Source organism: Polyodon spathula, chromosome 3, assembly GCF_017654505.1.
Source record: "Polyodon spathula isolate WHYD16114869_AA chromosome 3, ASM1765450v1, whole genome shotgun sequence".
Classification (NCBI taxonomy): domain Eukaryota; kingdom Metazoa; phylum Chordata; class Actinopteri; order Acipenseriformes; family Polyodontidae; genus Polyodon; species Polyodon spathula.
This window is the reverse complement of record NC_054536.1, coordinates 23,484,178-23,503,546: the sequence shown is the minus strand read 5'-3', so window position 1 is coordinate 23,503,546 and position 19,369 is coordinate 23,484,178. Positions and strand designations below refer to the sequence as shown.

At 36.6% G+C, this 19,369-nt stretch overlaps 1 protein-coding gene across 15 annotated transcripts in view; it reads right to left on the bottom strand.

Annotated features, from left to right (window-relative positions):
* fhod3a (formin homology 2 domain containing 3a) overlaps positions 1-19,369 on the bottom strand; it is a 247,016-nt gene that overhangs the window by 60,934 nt on the left and 166,713 nt on the right. For 8 of the 15 annotated variants that reach the window (XM_041244725.1, XM_041244726.1, XM_041244727.1 and 5 more), the window contains exons 6-11: positions 17,371-17,465; positions 10,284-10,395; positions 8,717-8,811; positions 7,858-8,001; positions 7,388-7,614; positions 6,107-6,196 (exon numbers count right to left, since the gene is read on the bottom strand). In XM_041244725.1, coding sequence (XP_041100659.1) covers positions 6,107-6,196; positions 7,388-7,614; positions 7,858-8,001; positions 8,717-8,811; positions 10,284-10,395; positions 17,371-17,465 — 763 coding nt within the window. The remainder of the gene's footprint in view (positions 1-6,106; positions 6,197-7,387; positions 7,615-7,857; positions 8,002-8,716; positions 8,812-10,283; positions 10,396-17,370; positions 17,466-19,369) is intronic. The other 7 variants (XM_041244728.1, XM_041244738.1, XM_041244739.1 and 4 more) reach the window with 1 other exon arrangement.

The following is a 19,369-nucleotide window of genomic DNA, read 5'->3' as shown; positions in this document are numbered from 1 at the left end:
TGCATCTTCTCCTCTTTATTTGTAATATGATGAACAGTTACGCAACAACAGTGGATATTTCATTTTCATGATGTGAATTATTGTCAAACACTCTAGGCATGCATCCTCTGTTCAAAATGTTACACGGTGAAGTGATATTTGAACTAGCATAAGAATGCTGCAAACCTACAGCAGATAGGACTCTAATGCACTTCCCCGCATACACATGCTTTACGAATAGACCCATTTGTGTCTATCTCAAACATTTACTGTATGATCATTTTTGCCATCCTAGAACTCAATGTTTACTTTGTTGGCCTATTTTAGTCCTCACTCGGGGCCTATTTTAGTCCTAACTAGCTGAATTCAATGATTGTCATTATGTTAAAGTTGTCTGGGGGTCTTTAATTAAATCTTAAATAGGTTAAAGCTGTTTGGGGACATTTAATTAAATCTTAAATATTCACACACAATGCATACATTCTGGAAAAGTTCTACTGAATCCCCACACTGTAATTCACACTACCAGAAAATTCACTAAAGAAACAAAGTATTTGGCTGCTCCATGCTGGTAAACTATTCCAAAGCTAGCATATTGGAAGCAGTGGGATATGATAAATATTCCCCACTAAAAAGGTCTAAAAGTGCATACGAACGATTAATAGATTATGCTTTTTTATTTATTCATTGGGTTATTTATCATGAACACAAGCTCCCAAGTGCATATGCTGCACGCTGTCTTAAATCTGATGATTAATACTATGTTTTTCATGGTTGGTGAAAAAAAATTACATTTTATAGCCGTCTTAAGAATTCTATCTCCAGACAAAATTATACTCTTATGTCTAAAATGTATTTGCAACTAGAGAATACCCTTGAAGCAACCATAAATGTTACATTTGGTTTAAATACTTAGGTATGTAAGATCATACTTATGCAAACTGACTTTTAGCACTCTCTAGTATTTAAAGTATTAAGCCTAGCAGCAGGGCGTGTTTGAAGCACTGTGGGCAATATAATCAAAGCCAATTTTGTTTGGCGTTTATCAGACTATAAAATGAATAAACAGCTGTGACTAACTACAGTTGGCTGATACAAAGGTGTCATGAAAAACGTAGAAAAAAGAATGACATTTTGGGGAAAAAAAACCCAAACTAATTTGATTGCATTTACATGAAACCAAGAACCATCTAGAACAGTCATGAGTGTCAAACTTGATTTAATTAGTCAAAAAAAAAAATCTTTAAATAAAGCTTTGTCTATAAGGCCTATAAAATCCAATTTAGGTCAGTATACTCATCTATATAGCATTTTATTTCAATAAACTATTTGTAGCAAATAAAATATTATTAACCCTATATTCTATATCTATAGGTACAAAATGCTAGCAGTTTATTTTTCGTACAGGACTGACTGAGCAAGTCAGCAATAATAGCACTGAAATGTTTGACATATAAGATCCATTGCAGTAAAAAACACATGAACACACACTAATATTTCTATGTCACAGAATTAATCATCCATATGATGTGTCAGAAAATTCCAAAATGATTCAATAGTCACTACAGGAGGTAACTCGAGACGCACCTCAGTATTTGAACATTAAAAAAGCTGAGTACTTAACTGCTTTCTTTCCAATTTGGAAATTTCCACTCCTGTCCCACAGCTACTAACCTCCCCTGTTTGTCGATATTCAAGCAGAGAAGAAGGTTGATTGTTAGTCCCTTTATCAGGTATCTTTTTAGCCATTAATGTGAGAAGGTGGCTAGGGGTCATCCATATCATAGACTCCTCAAAGCTATTCTGCTGTCACATGTTATGCTTTTTACAGTTCATGACCAGTACTTTTAACCCTCTACCCCACCTGCTCTTGTCTCTCCTACACTCAATAGCGCACTAAACACTCACTATAACACACCCACACCCACACAGCACCAATGCACTCAAATACACTGGAATCAGATGTACCGAAAAATACAGTAAATGAGTGAGAGAAAAGTCTATATAATAATATTTTTGTATAGCACCTTTCATAGTGAACCACCATCACAAAGCACTTTACAGAGTTAGGCATTATATGCAGAGTCACTTACAATAGGACACCGATTTAATATCTCATCTGCATGATGGAGCACAAGGAGGTTAAGTGACTTGCTCAGGGTCACACAGTGAATCAGTCAGTGGCAGAGGTGGGGTTTGAACCGGTGACCTTCTGGTTACAAGCCCTGGACTTTAACCACTGGACCACACTGTCTCCTATATACATAGAGTAGCTTATTATAAACTCTTAAGAATGTTTATATATTACACAGTAGACTGCATACATTTATCAGTATAATTCACTATCGTTAAGCTACACTTTGGTTGGTCAATCTTTAAAAGAAAAAAAACAATTGTGTACTTTTTATATATATATATATATATATATATATATATATATATATATATATATATATATATATATATATATATATATATATCTTGCTAGTAGCCTATTAACAAACATACAGTATATAAGTTGTATTTAAATCATGCCGTAGAGGTGTACAGACTCTGTGCAGATTCAGCTCACAAATAAAAAGTTAAATCCAAGTTTGTTACAATGTTTCAAGATTATAAACTTCGGCTTTTGGGATAAAGACCCATATTCTGGGAAATTGATTGCCACTCCGAGAAGTTATTATACTGTATGTTAGAATGTATAGATTCTTGTAATTATATGTATTAATAAACCCTCCAATTCCCTGCCTATTTGTCTTTCCAGCCTGGCTGAATTACCGACCATGGAAAGACTGCCACAACTCTCAGAAGATGAATTAAACTCCATTATAATACATGAGAAGGACTCCAAAAACACTAGGCAGTTATAAAAAACATAATTAGCAGTGTTTCTGACATTTCAACAGGCAAGACAACTGATACAAAAAGGACTCTGGGGAGCATCATTAACTATTGGGTGAGTTTTATGCCAAATGTTTGGCCACCAATTTATTGCTGGTTTTAGTGGAAAGCCATGGCCCCTTTGGTAAGTGATGTGACCAAAAATGGAAAATAATTTATTTGCAATCCAATATCTCTAAGCCTTGGGGCAGTCATTTTAAAGTAAAACCCATAGTTTCTATGACTTGAAGTATTAAAACCTTTTTCATAGCTAATTATTCTAACTGTATAGATTTGAGCTTGTTTTGATTAAATAAATCAAGTTTAAAGTTTATGAAATATTTTTCAACTGTTTCAGAAAAGTTTAAAAGTTATGTCTTTAAAAAAGCATTCCTTAAAACAGTCCTTAAAGTTGTGCGATAGGACCCTGTGACTGTTTTAGAGAAAGGGGTGGTAAAATTATTTTGTTTTTTGAATATCCATACTTTTCAATATTCAACGGATTTTTAGATTCGATCCTTGGTATATTATCTAAAAGGTCCTGTCACTTGGGTGAAATGCCAGATCCCCTGACACCAACTGTCAATGCAGAAAGCTGCAGAGCAACCCTTGTGTCCTAGACTGCCACATTCCAACCTGGATTCCTACAGAAATAACAAGACTCTTCTGAGGGAACAGGAAGTGCTTCTGCAATTTAATCTACTGACCTAATGTCTCCAGCTTTGACATGTCAGTCTGCTTTTGTCATAATGGAGGGAGAAAAAAAGGAGGAAATGCGAATAGATGTACAGTACAAGGTACAAATCTATGATATGATATTTACACAACTTTGACTGATCAAAGCAGCTAATTTACAAAATACTTCAGAAGGGAGGACAGTTTAACAACCTAAGATCAGATAAGGATGCACAAATAAACACAGCAGAAGACAACTGCCAAACCAGCACAAAAACAGAAATGATAAAGCTGCATAAAAATACCATATTTAGCTGTAATTTACATTAACAACAGTGTAGCAACAAGCAGATTGACTCTATCTTGCTATACAAAAACAAGTCTTTCTTTACACCAAATAAAATGAACAAATTACCAAAAACTGCTGGTTGTAGTTTCCCTCAAGAAGTTTATATTTTGAATTCTTACCTATACTTTAAAAGATCTGTGATACAATCACTGAGGCAAAACTCTATGTTAGATATAGACAAACCTTTATACTCTAGTCTCTCTACCAGAAAAGCAAGTATTTATGTCTCAAATCCACTCCAATACTTAACAGCCAACTTGTGTACTGTGACAGTTCTGTTTAACCATAATTTATTAGCAGCACACAATAATCACCTGTAAATAATACACCGACATTTCCAGCCATAAAGTCAACACATTATACAACTTTAAGAATTATATTAAAAGACTAAATATCAGTGGGAGATATTATTTTAAGTGATTTTAACCCCCCCCCCCCCATTCAAAGAAATGTAATGAGTAACTCCATAATTGCCACAGTTCCTGTTTCTATTCCCTTCTAAGATGAAGATATACTTACCTGTAGCCAAAAACTGACACTTCCTTCAGTGACTTACCCACAAATATTTGAGCAAAGCTACAAAAACCAAACCATCAAGTAGGTTCATGTTTCCAAATCAAACTAACCTAATACTAAAGAGGTGTGGGTTTAAAAACATGTTTTATTACCTATTACAACCAATTAATGGTAACAAAAATCCTTTAGGATTAAGCTGCTTAAAATGGTGGGGAGTCATGTTTTAAAAATATGAATATTAAACCAGAGCGTCCAGTCTCATTAAAAAGTATATTACCATGACCTACATCCTCTGAGTGTAAAAAGGTAAGCGTAAAATACAGATGGTCAGGTGGTCGATGGACATAAAGCCATGTATCTCCTTATTTCTCCAGATTCCGACTTGTCCTACATTTTACTACAATTAAATTATCTAGATATATAGTATATAAAAATGTATGTGTAACATACAGTACATAAGAACTGTACATAAAGACTGGCGATCAGGTACTTCTTATAGCAACAGTTTTTAATAGTCTCAATGACTTGTGCTATAGAAGATACAGAACGGATAAGAGTGATGGGAATAACCTCACAAAACTTTGGCTTGATAAATCATCAGCTGCATATAAAAACACAATTAGACCAGCAGTTGAGTATTTACTCCTAGTTACTCAAAGTAAAATGAAAGTAAAATAAATACTTTACAGATTAAGCTGATGTTTACAAAAACAACAACAAAGCACAAGCTTTTTTGAAACACTTATTGAAATGAACAAAAGTTAAATAATGGAGAAACATTGTTGAAGATTGTGCTTCTAAGTAACCATCAGTAACAAGTAAGTTGGCCAAGCAATGTACACATTTCTAAAAAAGAAATCATACAAGTATTACAGTACTTTGGACTGTGGGTGGATTTATTTACTAAGCTATATATAGTATGTTACTGCAATGACACTTGATATAATCTAAACTGTCTGCTACATGGCACTTTGTGCAATGCAGGTTAGGCTCAAATGTGACCACTGGAAAATAACTGACCATGTAATAGTGATTACAGCTACTGCACACAGACACTGTAGATCAGTTCACACCCCAAGTTAAACCCAGTCCACTTGTCAACAGCATCATATATTAATAAATCAGGCTTGTTTATGTATTATGCATTATAGTTCACAAAAACTACATCTACAGTATAATTATTAGTTGTGCTACATGTAGCCAAACCACGTAGCCATGCCCATATAGAATAAAAAAAAAAAAAATGAATGAGAAGTCTGACATTGGGGAACTTTCTGAATTTATATTCAGTAACATAGGATGGAGCCTGGGACTCAAAGATTTTTTTTACCTGTAAACATTCAGCATTATCCAAACTTTCAGCGTGAATGTTAGGTAGGCTGTGTTTGTCAAAAAACCAAAAAGACGGATGAGCTCAGATTTATTGCAAACTGACCCACAAATACAATTGTATTTCCTAAACCTTTTGTTCCTGTGATTTTTGTCTGCAGTCCTGAAAAACTCAGAGAACTATATGTTAACATACATTTATTAAATTACTTCAACCTCCCATGACCTGAAACAAGGTGTACCAACTGTGTCATGCTTTCTGCAGACTGATCCAGCTATAATACTGGTTACAACAGGAACTGCGCACCCAAATGCTTTGTAATAACCATGCACTGGAGTGCCATGCTCCGCTGACGAGGTCTAGATTCCCGTACTCACATTGGCCACGTTGCAAACTCAGCCTCAAACACGCTCTCAGTCTCAGAGTGGTCGTCACCCTGGAATACCATATGGCTCTCTGGCCTTCGACTACAGACAGACCAGTGGTGTGACAAACAGAAACGAAAATGGAAAAGAATGGAAAAACACAACATCAGGCAGGGGATATGAAATGGAAGTGTCACAGTTAGGAGATTAAGTCTGGGTCTTCCTTCATGAGCTGGCTGAGGTTCTGTTCATGGTAAATAGTCTAAATAGCATTGATTTCCATGTGTTGTTTTATTTAGGCAGTTGTGACAACATTGTAAGAGCAGGATAACTGCATCAGTTGAATGCCTGTTCCCATCAAAACTGAGGCACATTAATTGTTCTTGGCAGATCTTATATATTAAAGATTAAGTAGCAGGGTTCCGAAAAATATAGTGTTATAAATCCCCAAGTGTTGCTACAACTGTTTAAATAAAGTACTTGTAATTTTTCTTTTCACTGTTAACCCCCTGACAACTTTTTACACTTACAACTTTAAGCTCTGTTTGAGAGCTCTTTTCAAAATGGCCGCCCTAGTGCACTGGGGTTTCAGACCTGTCCTCTAAATCACTACAAGAAGAGTGATTAAAAAAAATAAGACAAAAAAAAAACTGCTCTGGTATTTCTGTTCCGTACCACATCATGGATCGTTAGTGCTGTGTTACCTGTTTGATAATGTGGGCAATAATCCTTACACTATCAGTGCACTAGAGTGGCCATTTTGAAAAAAAAAGCTTTGAAACAGAGTTATTTAAACAGTTGTAGCAACATGTGGGGAAGTATAGCGTTACATTTTTCAGAACCCCACTACTTACTCTTTAAGATAACAGTAAAATCCTCAAATTTGTTCTTCACAATTTTTAGAAAAAGATACCAGTCAGACACTTCTCATGTAGAACCAAGTGCATGCTAGTCAATATTTATTTAGTCTATTTTTGTGATTCAGTCAGGTGTACGACATTTTATTCTGATGATGTTGCATGCAAAAGAATAAAATGCTCTATGGAAAAGTGCATTTTTGCTAATGACCCCTTTTACAACATATATGGCCCGTTTGTAGGAAACCAGCAATCTGCAGCAGCAAAGCTTGTTGTCCAGCAGGAAATCATTTTTTTAAAAATTTTTTATTAACCATTAGGAATGGAGTTCCACAAGGGTCCCATGGTGGTGACAGATATACCATGTCCATGTCTTCTTATTAAGGTGGCAGCAGATTCTTTCTATGGCATATAACTGATGCAAAAATACACTTACTTTTCACTGAGATCCTCAGTCCTCTGACCATTGTAGGACATTAAGCCATTGGAGCTGACAGGGGAGGAGGTCGGCCCCTTGGTGTTCTGGATGGAATGCCTGCGGCTCCTCCTCCGCTCCAGCCCATGTCGTTCACTAGTCCCTCCCAAACTCACTCTTCTGCGGTCCTTACGACCTGCTGGAGGGGGCTGACTGTCATCATCACCATCCTCGTGCCTCAGTGTCATCTAATAGGTGAAGAAAAGCAGCTTTTCAATTCTGCTTATGTTAGATTATCATTGCCCTGGTATAATTGCTTCTAGATGCTCCAGTTGATGTGTCTTCCTCATGCACCCTTATGTATGAACTGCAGCAAGGAGATCAGTGTGGTGCGCTAAGAGTACAGTTTCAGTGTAATACATGCATGCTTTAGAAACTTTGAAGGCTTTGCCAAAATTACATGCTAAAGATTCATTTTGATGAAAAGTTACCTCATACATATTAAACTGTTCTACAAGGTCCAAGTCGGTTCCTTTCTTATTTAAGTGTCTCTGTGCAATAACTTCAATGCCTTGCTCTTCCAGACAGTCCACCACATCATAGAAGGAATCCTGATCTGACAGCCCTGCTAGTGTCTGTGAATTCAAAACAGAGAACATTTAAGTAAATTCTCTTAAAGGCATATAAATCTTAGTCTGGCAACAGAATCTGTATTACAGAAAAAAGAGAATGTCAATAGGGAAATACCATTAGGATACCATTAACATCATTGTTTAACCATGAGAAAACTTAACACAACCAACAGCAAACTACATAATTACAAGGAGTGAATTCAAAACACAGTGTTGCAAAATTGTCCTGTTCAGCTGGTACACTGGCACTGATAAGACACTGCTATGGTTTGCCTGTGTGTCATACTATTGTAATACTACATGAATGTTAACATGAAAATCTATTGTACCAATGGTCATACCATTCTACAAGCCCTTGCGCTGATATTGTCACTTACTGTGGTAAAGAACAGTGGTCCCAGGCACATATATGCATTTGTCACAAGGTTGTAATGCCTTAAATTCTCCTGCTGCTACATCAGTTTTGTAGTATTGCAGCAGAAAACAAAACTGGTAAAACTTTGCTAACAGGTACAACTTTAAGGACAACTTGTACAGAACCACTGCACTATCTCTGTACTGCCCCTGTACTTCCCACTTACTTTACTACCAACCAGAAACACTAGAACTGTACCTTACAGATTGTCCAGTCTGACCGCCAAAAAGCAACTCCTCTCTCAAACACTAAAGAAAATGGACAGTCATGTCCATTCCCCCTGATATTTAAGTTCTCACCCACCTTGTTTATTAATGTCATGGCATAAACAAGCAGCTCTGTGTCCACCCCGTCCTTTTCATCCAAAATCTCCATGACGTTTGACCATATTTTGGTTCCTACAAATCAATCAAAGAGAACACATAAATATCCAGTTTCTATATTCTTTTTAGAAACAGTTCAATAATTTTTCCAGGATCCTTTAAGTTGGTAAATAATGGTTTAAATGTACCAAATCTTATAGACTTTATATAGAGTACACAACATATGGTCTATGCATTTCCCTGTATTTATCTACCTACAGTTGAAAAAACGATATGCTACAAATACAGCTTGAAGCTATTCTAATGTAGTGTAAATGTAGAAATGGATAATCAATCCTCTGCTTGTAAAGTGATTGGCTGAGACCATCTGCAAGGTCTATAACATGCAGTGCATTCTTATATACTATATGTGAAGGTATACTGTACACCTAGATGAAGCCATCAAGTATGTCCTCTTAACAGGAATGGATATTAGTATGGCAGGCTTCTTGGATAGCAGAAAATCATAACTCTGCAACCAGGTTTTACAATCTGTTTAAACCTAACGCATATGGCACAGATCTTTTTCAAAAGCTGCTTGCCGCTTTTTTGGATGGCTTACAGGTCAGAGACTCTCGCTAGGCTGGCTGGGATGTCGAAAAAGCCACATTCCAGATTACACTGAAGAATTGAACAAGGTTCCAAGTACAACTGATAAACCGCATGGAGCAATCCTCAGAAAGCTGAGCACAGTTTGTTAGTGAAGCAGGTATGTACCCCAAACGTATAGAATACTGCTCACGAATAAACACAGTCGAATGAAGTAACAGTGAACAAATTAACAGCTTTGCAAAAAAAGAAAAAAGAGAGACATTATATGAAGGTTTTCCTTATAGTCTCATGTTTCTCCAGCATTAATACTAATTACTGAAGGTGTTGGGAAGCCATCCAAATTCCTTTGCAGAGCTTGTTAGAAAATATTTTACAGCTTACAGCTTGCAAAATAAGCAGGGAGCTTTTTTTTCAGGACATATGGAATAAATTCAAGTGCAAGAGAATGAGAAAATACACGATTACTCACTGAGAATTATTTATTTTCTACAAAAATGTCTTCCTATAATGATTAAAAGACTTTATCAGTTCAATGCTGCACTATACTACAGTGTCAGAACACAGTGTCTGGCTGACAAACTAACTAATTGGGACGCTTTTAGTTACCCACATTGAAAAATAACTCCAGCTAAGTCAATTAGTGCAAACAGCAGCAACACGTAGACTGCAGTACTTAAAACTACAGTTTTAACGTTACTACGGTGACTAAAGTTTGGACCTATTTAGTGTAATTTAATTTACAGGCAGTTTCTCCTGTGTGGTCGCATTATGATTCAGCAGAACAGCAAAGAAACACATGTTTCAACATGCAGAAGAGTAGTAATAGTGTATATCAACAATAATATCTGTATAATTAAAATATACAGCAAAATGCTGTAGAAAACGTAATTCACGGGAATATTACAGTAACCACCAGTGCACTGAGTATGTCTCCAGTTTGTATATGTGGGACCTACCTTTCTTGGTGTCGACCGTACTGACAGCCTCAATGAGGAGTTGTGTATTGGACTCTGTGTACTCCACGAACACCAGCAGCAGCTTCAGAGCTGTCTTCACCACCAGCCGGAACTGAAGAGGATCCAGGGAAGACAAGTACCGTGTGTTAACACCAGATAGGCAGAAATAGCAAAATAATGCCCAGTCGCCCCTGACAAACAAAGGCTTCCCCCTGCCAACTTGCTTCCTTATCGCTCCATGTTTCTTTTTTTTTTTACCTCAGACTGATAAGTGTAGTGGGGAGAAGAAGATGGAGGGAGTTCCATTTTTGACCCTTTGTTTTGTGCCTTTTTTCAGGTCTTACTATTTTAAGTTTAAGTTGAAAGATTCTTTGAAAGGCCCTCTGCTGTAAAACACAACTTGTGAGTAGTTTAGTTCAGAATTAATGTTTTATACTAAAATGTAAATGATAGTTCACCAGTTGGCTGACTTCAGTGTATCAATAAAAAAAATATAAAGGTGCTGTTATGTCTATTTAGTAAACTCAAATTGGAATTTTTAGCTCCCTCAAGAGTGACTTTTCTAATATTTTGTTCAACAGCAGATGGGCGGACTGATACTGTTTGTTTCAAGATTTTAATAACAGTTACAGTAATATCTCTTAACACAATCAGTTTATTTCAATACTTTATATGAGCTCTGATCCAAAACTATTTATTGTAAAAGATCTGTAGTCAAGTTTAACTTGATGTGCAGAGCAATCACATTTTAACCCTTCAAAGAATAATTCAGTATGGAAAGGGTTAAAATCATATGTTGGTGGATCGGTAAATGATCTTAGACAAAAATGAATAATTCAGAAGCCAATCCAAATTGGAATAGAGGATTCTTTCTGGCAATGCACTGAACACAGATTATGAGCCTACAATCTGTGCTGCTACTTTGAAATGTATCACACTATAAATATTAAAATACAGCTAAATCACAAGAGGCAGTGCAATTATAACAGAGATGTTGATGCCTTTGTTCGTTGAATTTATGTGAGGAGGCTTTTTAGTCAGCAGAGGGCAGCCAAAGACCAATCTGCCAGAGTGAATTACATCAACTCTGGAATAAAACTGCAGACTTGCTCGAACATAGTAAGGCTTTAGCGTCTGGTATTGAAGGAAATTACATTTCAGTCTTTGACATGGCACTGCAATACAGGGAGCGGTTGCTCTATTAATGTAACCTTCCAGAGAGAAGTCGAAGGACATCCTGAGCATGTTGCTCAGCAGAATACTAAATTATGGGACTCCGGGTAGTAAAACTATCAGTATGAGATCAAACAACAACACAACTTCACTGTGTGACGCGGGTCTCAGGGGACACACAATATGAGCGTTACAAGCTTTCTACTTGTCGATATCAATCGGTAAAACTTGTTAAAAGTCGAATTCCCAAAAAAAGAGTTTGACTGAAATAAATTTATATAGGGCAAACGTCTGTAAAACCACTCACTATTTTCGTAACAAAAATAACAATTTAGAAATCAATTATAGTTTGTTTAGTATTTACACTTACGTACCATCTCCGTTCCACTCTGAATGGCTAGGGGTTGCTGTCAGTGATCTCAGTGATCTTTTATTATAGTTTCACTGTCATTATCATTTCATCCAGTTCTGACAGATCTTGTAACTGTGAAGCAGCACCAGAATGCTCCAATTTGTTTAAATGACTGTCAATCATCAAGACCTGTACCAACTGTGCACTTTCATTTGCCAGCTCAAGCATCTGTCATTCAAAGCACCTCATTTTGAGGCTTTTGCTAGGTATATGGCGACAATTACTAGTTTGATTTGAAAATGGAGTGCATGAGGAAAACACTTAATGAGTACTGTGCACAATCCCCATCTGCCTTACCTTCCAGTGAGTGACTCCAGCTGTGCTGAAGAATAAGTGCAAGTTAGTTCTGTTCAACTATTTAATGTTTTTTTGCATGTTGAATATGATAAAGGGGCTTCGCTAAATGAGATGTTTCTAAATGGCATATAAAGTGCAAAGGTGGATTTCGCCCATTTCCTGCTTAAAAAATATGCAACGGTAATTTATTTCTAAAATAAACATTGATATTAATCGTCTGTTTGGCAAAAAAATAAAACATTGAATAGTAGCAAGCCTAGTTATAACCGTTATAATGGAGTTATCAACAGGGGAGTGGGTGGGGGCACCACGGGACACATAACACACATCTGATTAAAATACAAAATAAAATAACTCTCTCTCTATAATGCACATATAGTGAAGCAAAAATGTAACTTTCCATGAATTAATCATGCATAAAGCACAATGTAATCAACGCTAAATTTTTTACCAAAAAAAAAAAAAAAAAAAAAAAAAAAGGTAACATTCCCACTCATGGGTCATTTTAATTATCAGTTTTTAAACTATAAATGGCCTGTCTAAACGGCAGTCGGGAGTTCAGTTCGAAGTGACAGACAAGCAAACCAAGTGCAAGAAGGAGAACGGGTCGGGCGAGAGAAAGAGGAAATGGTCTGGCCCCAGGTTCAGCTGCCTGAGCTGGGCTGAAGCGAAGCGAAAGCTTCTCGTCTCCTAGAGGAAGCTGCAGCTCCTCTCACAGCAAAAAAAGTAAATACATTAGGAGAGATAACCATGTAATAGGCCTAATATTTATTTAGTTATAAAACGAATGCTGAATAAGACATCTGTGTGTCTTATTTTTTTTCATTTCAGATATCAAAAGGGAGAGACAGAAACGGAAGTTAGACTGAGAAGGTGTTTACAGTGTGAACAGCACTGATACTGTATTTACTGTGGAAGTTCTGCATGAATCACTAGTAGAGGGAATTGTGGGACGTGCTGTCGGAGCATTATATCTGAGGCGCATTATAATTGAGAGCCTTATAGCAAGGGAGCACTGTATGTGTTTTATGTGTTTAACATTGTAATATACAGTATAAGCCTCTATTTGTTTGTGATACCTTGTGAATCACTCTTCATTTGGATCTTGCTATGTAAAGATGACAACAAGTAGGACTGGTTAACCGCAGCAAAGGGACCAGTGATGGTGTGTTCAAGTGCCTGTGTGTTTAACACATGCTAAAGCAAATTCCCTTGAGCTTTTCATGTTTGAGAAGCCATATGTCCATATTTTTTTCGTCAGAAGCTGCATGATGAGAGTCAATAAGCTACTAACAACCAAACGAGCAAGATAGGCCGAATGGCCTCCTCTCATTTGTAAACTTTCTTATGTTTTATGTTCTTAAAGTTAGTAAGTATTAGTGTTAGTAAGTCTTTTAAAGCAGTTTTGGGAATTCCTTGGTTATGTGAAGTGAATTTGTGAATGCTATAGACTAGGGTGCAAGTATTCTAAAGTCAAATGCATCTGACATTTTTGAAGATGATTTGCAGTCTATATAATTGTGGTAGGGGAAACAGGTAGACTGCAAATTTGGTTTTGAACAAAAGATAAAATAAATTCATATGAAATTGAATCCTAGCCTCCCTCTTTAAAAGTCTTCTATTTTAGAATGTTGTTTATATATCCACTGCTTAGCTGCATGTAGTTGTTCTCTCTCTTACTCCTGGAATTCCTAAGCAGTCAGCTGAATACCATAGCATGACTGGCAATAGCATATGCATTAAAAAGTAAAAAGAAAGGAAATTATTTTAGAGGCCAGTTTTTAATTACTCCTTGAGTATGACTGGGTAATCAACGCCATGGAAAGAATTCCCTCATGAAAGGGGATCCTGTTCCACAAAGCTTGTGTGAGAACTTGCCAATATTTAACAATGACAGTTGTCAAGGTTTCCAAGCCACATCCAGAAATATCTATTACATTACACACTTCCAAAAACTATATATTTTTTACTGACATGCTGCTGTAATACAAGTGTGAAAACAGTACCCCTCTGGCCAGGCGAGGCAACAGCATAGGTAGCATACAGCTTCTGCAGGCTGCCTTTTCCAGTCTGACACCTTGAAAGTCACTTGGAATTGTAGAGATCAGATAGATCCAATCCCAAAAGTGGTTCACATCTTGCTTGATTTGCAGCATCAAGTCCAACCAAACTGTTGTTTTATTTTGGTGAACAGACATTCTCACTGTACACTGTACAGTATGTCAAAGTCTTCCAAAGTATTTACATTAAGAAGCTGACTCACAGGAGTGACATTCAGTCATAAGTCTTCCTTCCATAGGGACTTGTTCATTTAAGTTTTGTTGTAGTTGGACTGAGGGACTGTATACAGATGTATTGCAAGGTTGATTATAACTGTATTTTTTTAAACAAAAAGGGTCAACTTAAAAGAATAAAATACATATTCCATTTTTAGTTTGGGTACTCCAGGTGCCTGTTTATATCTTACAAAATACCATGACACATAATAACATTCTTTTTCGATCTCATGCACGTTCATAGAATGTCTGGTAAATGAAAATAAATTCCTGAAACAGCAGCCATTCAGTGGACTGATAACCATCCACTTTATTCAAAGAGCAGCTCACAGTTTTCTTCTGTCCCAAGGTGGAAGAACAACAAAGGATTTGTGAAAGCAGAAAATAATAAACAAATTCCCAGCCTAATTATACATTTGAAAACATCAATCAAAAACTGGAGCACCTAAGCCATGACCTTGGTGTTATCAGTGCAGCGATATTACTGTCTAATATACCGTTAGTCATCACTGCCCCATACTGACTTCAATCACATAATTAAAGGTCAAGCCAAGGACTCAGCCAGAAGGATTTTTCATCCCACTAACCTAAGAAGAAACAGAAGTGCAAAACAAGAGACTGAGAAACATGACAGAACCTTTTTTTTTTTTTTAAAAAAAGAGAAATTAAACAGAAAAGTGTCTGCCTTCATTTATATGTATGTACATTGCAATGTATAAATATGGTTTTGAGAGGTAAAAAGCACTGGTGAATAGTATTATATTAATCAGAGAAATTCCTCATTCTTAAGAAGAAACTCTCCTTCCCTCATTTGCATGGTGTGTTTGCAAGGCCATTCTTTGACAGCAACGATCACCAGAAGCATCTCTCTCATGCACTGCTATCATGGAACACCCAGGTGTGAATGGTCTTTTATGCATAACTCATTCCGGGGCAATGAGTGACAAAGGATTCCTGCAGTACCACACACACTCATAAGCAACATGGGATCTACATAAAAAAAGAACAACATATTTGTTTAGTTGGATAGAGGTTTGGAAGAAACTCCAATTGAAGGCTGCATTCCTTTGCTAATTAACCTGTTGACAGATATTACATCGGCTTGAAAATACTTTGGAAGAGGTGCGGTTGTTTAGAGAAGGAGCATTGGCGCTGGCAATGTGAAGAATGTATAGCAAGGGTTACAGAAAGCAAAATTCTGGTGGACTCTATGATCTGCCAACAAACACAAATTAGCTCATATTAGTTCACTCAGGAGTCAGGTGAACTCGCTTCCCTATTGTCCTCTGGTGTGAGTTGTGAGTCTAGTGAGACAGGTTACTGATATAGAAATATCTGCTCAATTTGGTGCAATACATTCTCCTTTGTACTTACACTGGCTTTAGTTGATATATAGCACTGTCTGCCTAATCCTCCACTATGTCAGTTTCACAATATGTACCAAAGAAACAATTCAGATTTATCCAAAAATCTATATTTTGAAGTGAAATCCCAGACATAATATTTTTAATAAAATGGAGCTTTGGTAAAATGACATACAAGTCTGTGCTCCAGCTGTGAAGACAAGGGTAAACACAACTTTCCTGACTTATCATGAAGACAAACTGGAAAAAAAGCAACTTGTGCCAGTATGTGAAACTAAAAACCTCCATCGGGTCTTATGAATAAATCAGCACTAGTGGCACCACATTTATTTATAAATGTCTTCAGGAGATAATGTAGCTTTTGTAGCCAACAACAGAGTATTTTTTAAAGAGGCTACGTAACATTTTAAAAGGAATTATAGACACTTCTCTAGCAGCAGCAAGCAGACAGTGATGTTTTCGTACCTCTGATCTAAAATTACATGTCAAGAAATATTATGTTAATAATGTTATAAACTGAGGAACTGTAAAAACAAATAATAATACTAATAATAAATCAATTCTGGTATGAAAGTGCCTATGGCCATTATGACCATTTCTGTCATTTGTATTTGGCTTTAAAGCTGAAATTGTCCTGAGCAATATACATTTTATTTCAAAATCAGATAAAGTTTCACATTTTTTATGAAACTGCTCACAAATATTGTACCAGTCAAATAACTGAAATTAGTGTACACGTCCTTTAAATTCTACCTTGAGTAACTGTGTGAGGGCGCACTCATTGAATTTTTGTTCAGAATTACTGTTTTTTGTATTTGCTCTCTTCTATGCCATGTTTTACATAAGTAGAAATGGGAGCTTTTGTGAACAAAAACAAAGCATCCCCTGGGGCAAGACATAATGGGAACTGCATATCAGATCAAATGGTTTGTAAACATAAAGTAAAATGGAGATTTTATTGATATTGACAGAGGTTAAACATTGAGTCACTGAACCAGTAATGGACCTGAAAATAATGATATGATACTACTGTGTACCAAAACAGTAAGACAATAACTCAATAAAGTATGACGCTGAAGCATTAGGTTTAAACCCATACAACTTGCATTACCCCAATATGGCAACCACCAAAGTAAAAGATGCATTAAATGCCCAGTCATTGTACCCCTGTTTTCCTCCCCAATTTAGAATGTCAGAGTGTTACCTGCCCCTGGAGGGCAAATACCAGAGAAGCAGTTGTATGCTCGTGCTAACCAGGTAACCTAGTCAATAGAAATCGTTGCAGTGTGGTGAATACACAGCCCAGCTTATTTTACTTCCCCAGCGCTATGTGTGTCGGGGCCAACTTTTTGGTATTTGGATTAATTTGCGAGGCTCAGGTTTCCCAAAAATGTACAGAATCACTTTCCTGCCCTTATTCCTACATAGGGAAACGTACCCATGTACTTAAAAATTAAAAGGGTTTCTGAGGCAGAAATATCAGCAGACATTTCCATTCAGTCGGCATGGTTAAAAAAAAAAAAGTGTATCAGTGTTGGGAGTATATGAAATATAGTTCCTCTTACCTTTGACCCTATGAGTGTGTAGAGCCACTGGATAGTTTCGTTGTGGCCTATGACCCCATTCATCCCATCCACATACAGCATGATCTGCCCAAGTGCTGTTAATAAAATAATAAAAAAAAAGCATACATTTAATGCATCCTTTGTTTCATAATTTGTGTTCTACTAACATATAATTGTAAGCATGCCTAATGGCAACATTTTAACTCGTTCACTTTGAGGTCCTTTGCTGCTAGGAGGTATTGCCATAACCCTTGACAATGGCTTCTCTCATCTTTAAGGAGGAGGGGGATCTTTATGGTGACAGATCCATTATTTGCACATATAGTATCCTCTTTATATCCATACAGTTTCATTTCTTTAAGCGGTTTAATAAAATGGAAAAAAAAAAAAAAACCTACAACAATTGGACACAAAGGTACAGATCTTCCAATACATTCATTAGAAGACGTGGCAGTATTTTCAGTATCTATTTCTTTGAGATAAATCAAAAACCAAACATGTTAATCTGTGAAATCTTTATTCCTATTCAGTTTCCAAATAAAACAACAGAAAACATGGTGAAGAAAAGTGAACAGAGACCTGTGCATTAAAATACAGTCATGCCCTAGTTTTTGGAAAGATTTTCTGAAAATGAATGCAGAATAGGCAGGCTCTAAATCTGTCAAACTCAATCCTAGGGACCCCTGTGGCTGCTGGTTTTCATTCTCAGTTACTTAACTATACCCTTAATTGAACTAATAATTTGCTTAATTAGACATTTTTACTTATTTTCAGCTCTTAAACAGTTGCAGTTCAAGTTACTTATCAAATATTACAGCTAACTTGAAACATGCAATTGTTCAAAGCTGAAAACAAGTAAAAAGGTCTAATTAAGCAAATTAGCAGTTCAGTTAAGGGTATAGTTAAGTAATTGAGAGTTCAGGACCAAGTTTGAGAATCCCTATAATAATGGGCTCCCAATAGGTGGTACTATTCTATTGTATAATCCAGAGTACTGTTTTTTCATAGTTCAGAGTGTACCCAACTCCGCACACACGTTTACTACAGCTGACATTCTTCTGATTTTTGTGATCTACCTGTACTGTGACGAAACAGCTCTTTTTCTATCCTTCTTGCAGGCAGCAGATAAAGCGAAGATCATTAATTATCACTGCATGACACTAGCATATCCAGCATGCAAAAAGTTAAAGTCTGTTTCAAAGCTGTTTTCAAAATGGCCGCTCTAGTGCAAGGATTATCGCCCACATTGTCAAACAGGTAACACAGCACTAGCGATCCATGGTGTGGTATGAAACAGAAAAAACAAAGCTCTTCCTACAGTGATTTAGAGGACAGATCTCAAACCCCAGTACACCAGAGCGGCCATTCTGAAGCTTTGAAACAAGCTATAAAGTTATAAGTGTAAAAAGTTGTCAGGATGTTAACAATTAAACATTTAAACTAGAAAGGAAGGGGGGATAAATCAACAAAAAAACTGAAGGGAGACCACATCAAAACAAGGACAACTCAGGTAAGACAGTGCATTAGTAAGACCTCATCTTGAATATTGTGTTCAGTTCTGGTCACCTCGCTATAAAAAGTATACTGCTGCTCTAGAAAGAATGCAAAGAAGAGCGACCAGAATTATTCCAGGTTTAAAAGTCATGTCATATGTAGACAGGCTAAAAGAATTAAATCTATTCAGTCTTGAACAAAGACGACTACGCGGCAACCCGATTCAAGCATTCAAAATTCTAAAAGGTATTGACAATGTCGGCCCAAGGGACTTTTTCGACCTGAAAAAAGAAACAAGGACCAGGGGTCACAAATGGAGACAAAGGGACATTCAACACAGAAAATAGGTGGCATTTTTTACACAGAGAATTGTGAGAGTCTGGAACCAACTCCCCAGTAATGTTGTTGAAGTTGACACCCTGGGATCCTTCAAGAAGCTGCATGATGAGAGTCAATAAGCTACTATCAACCAAATGAGCAAGATAGGCTGAATGGCCTCCTCTCA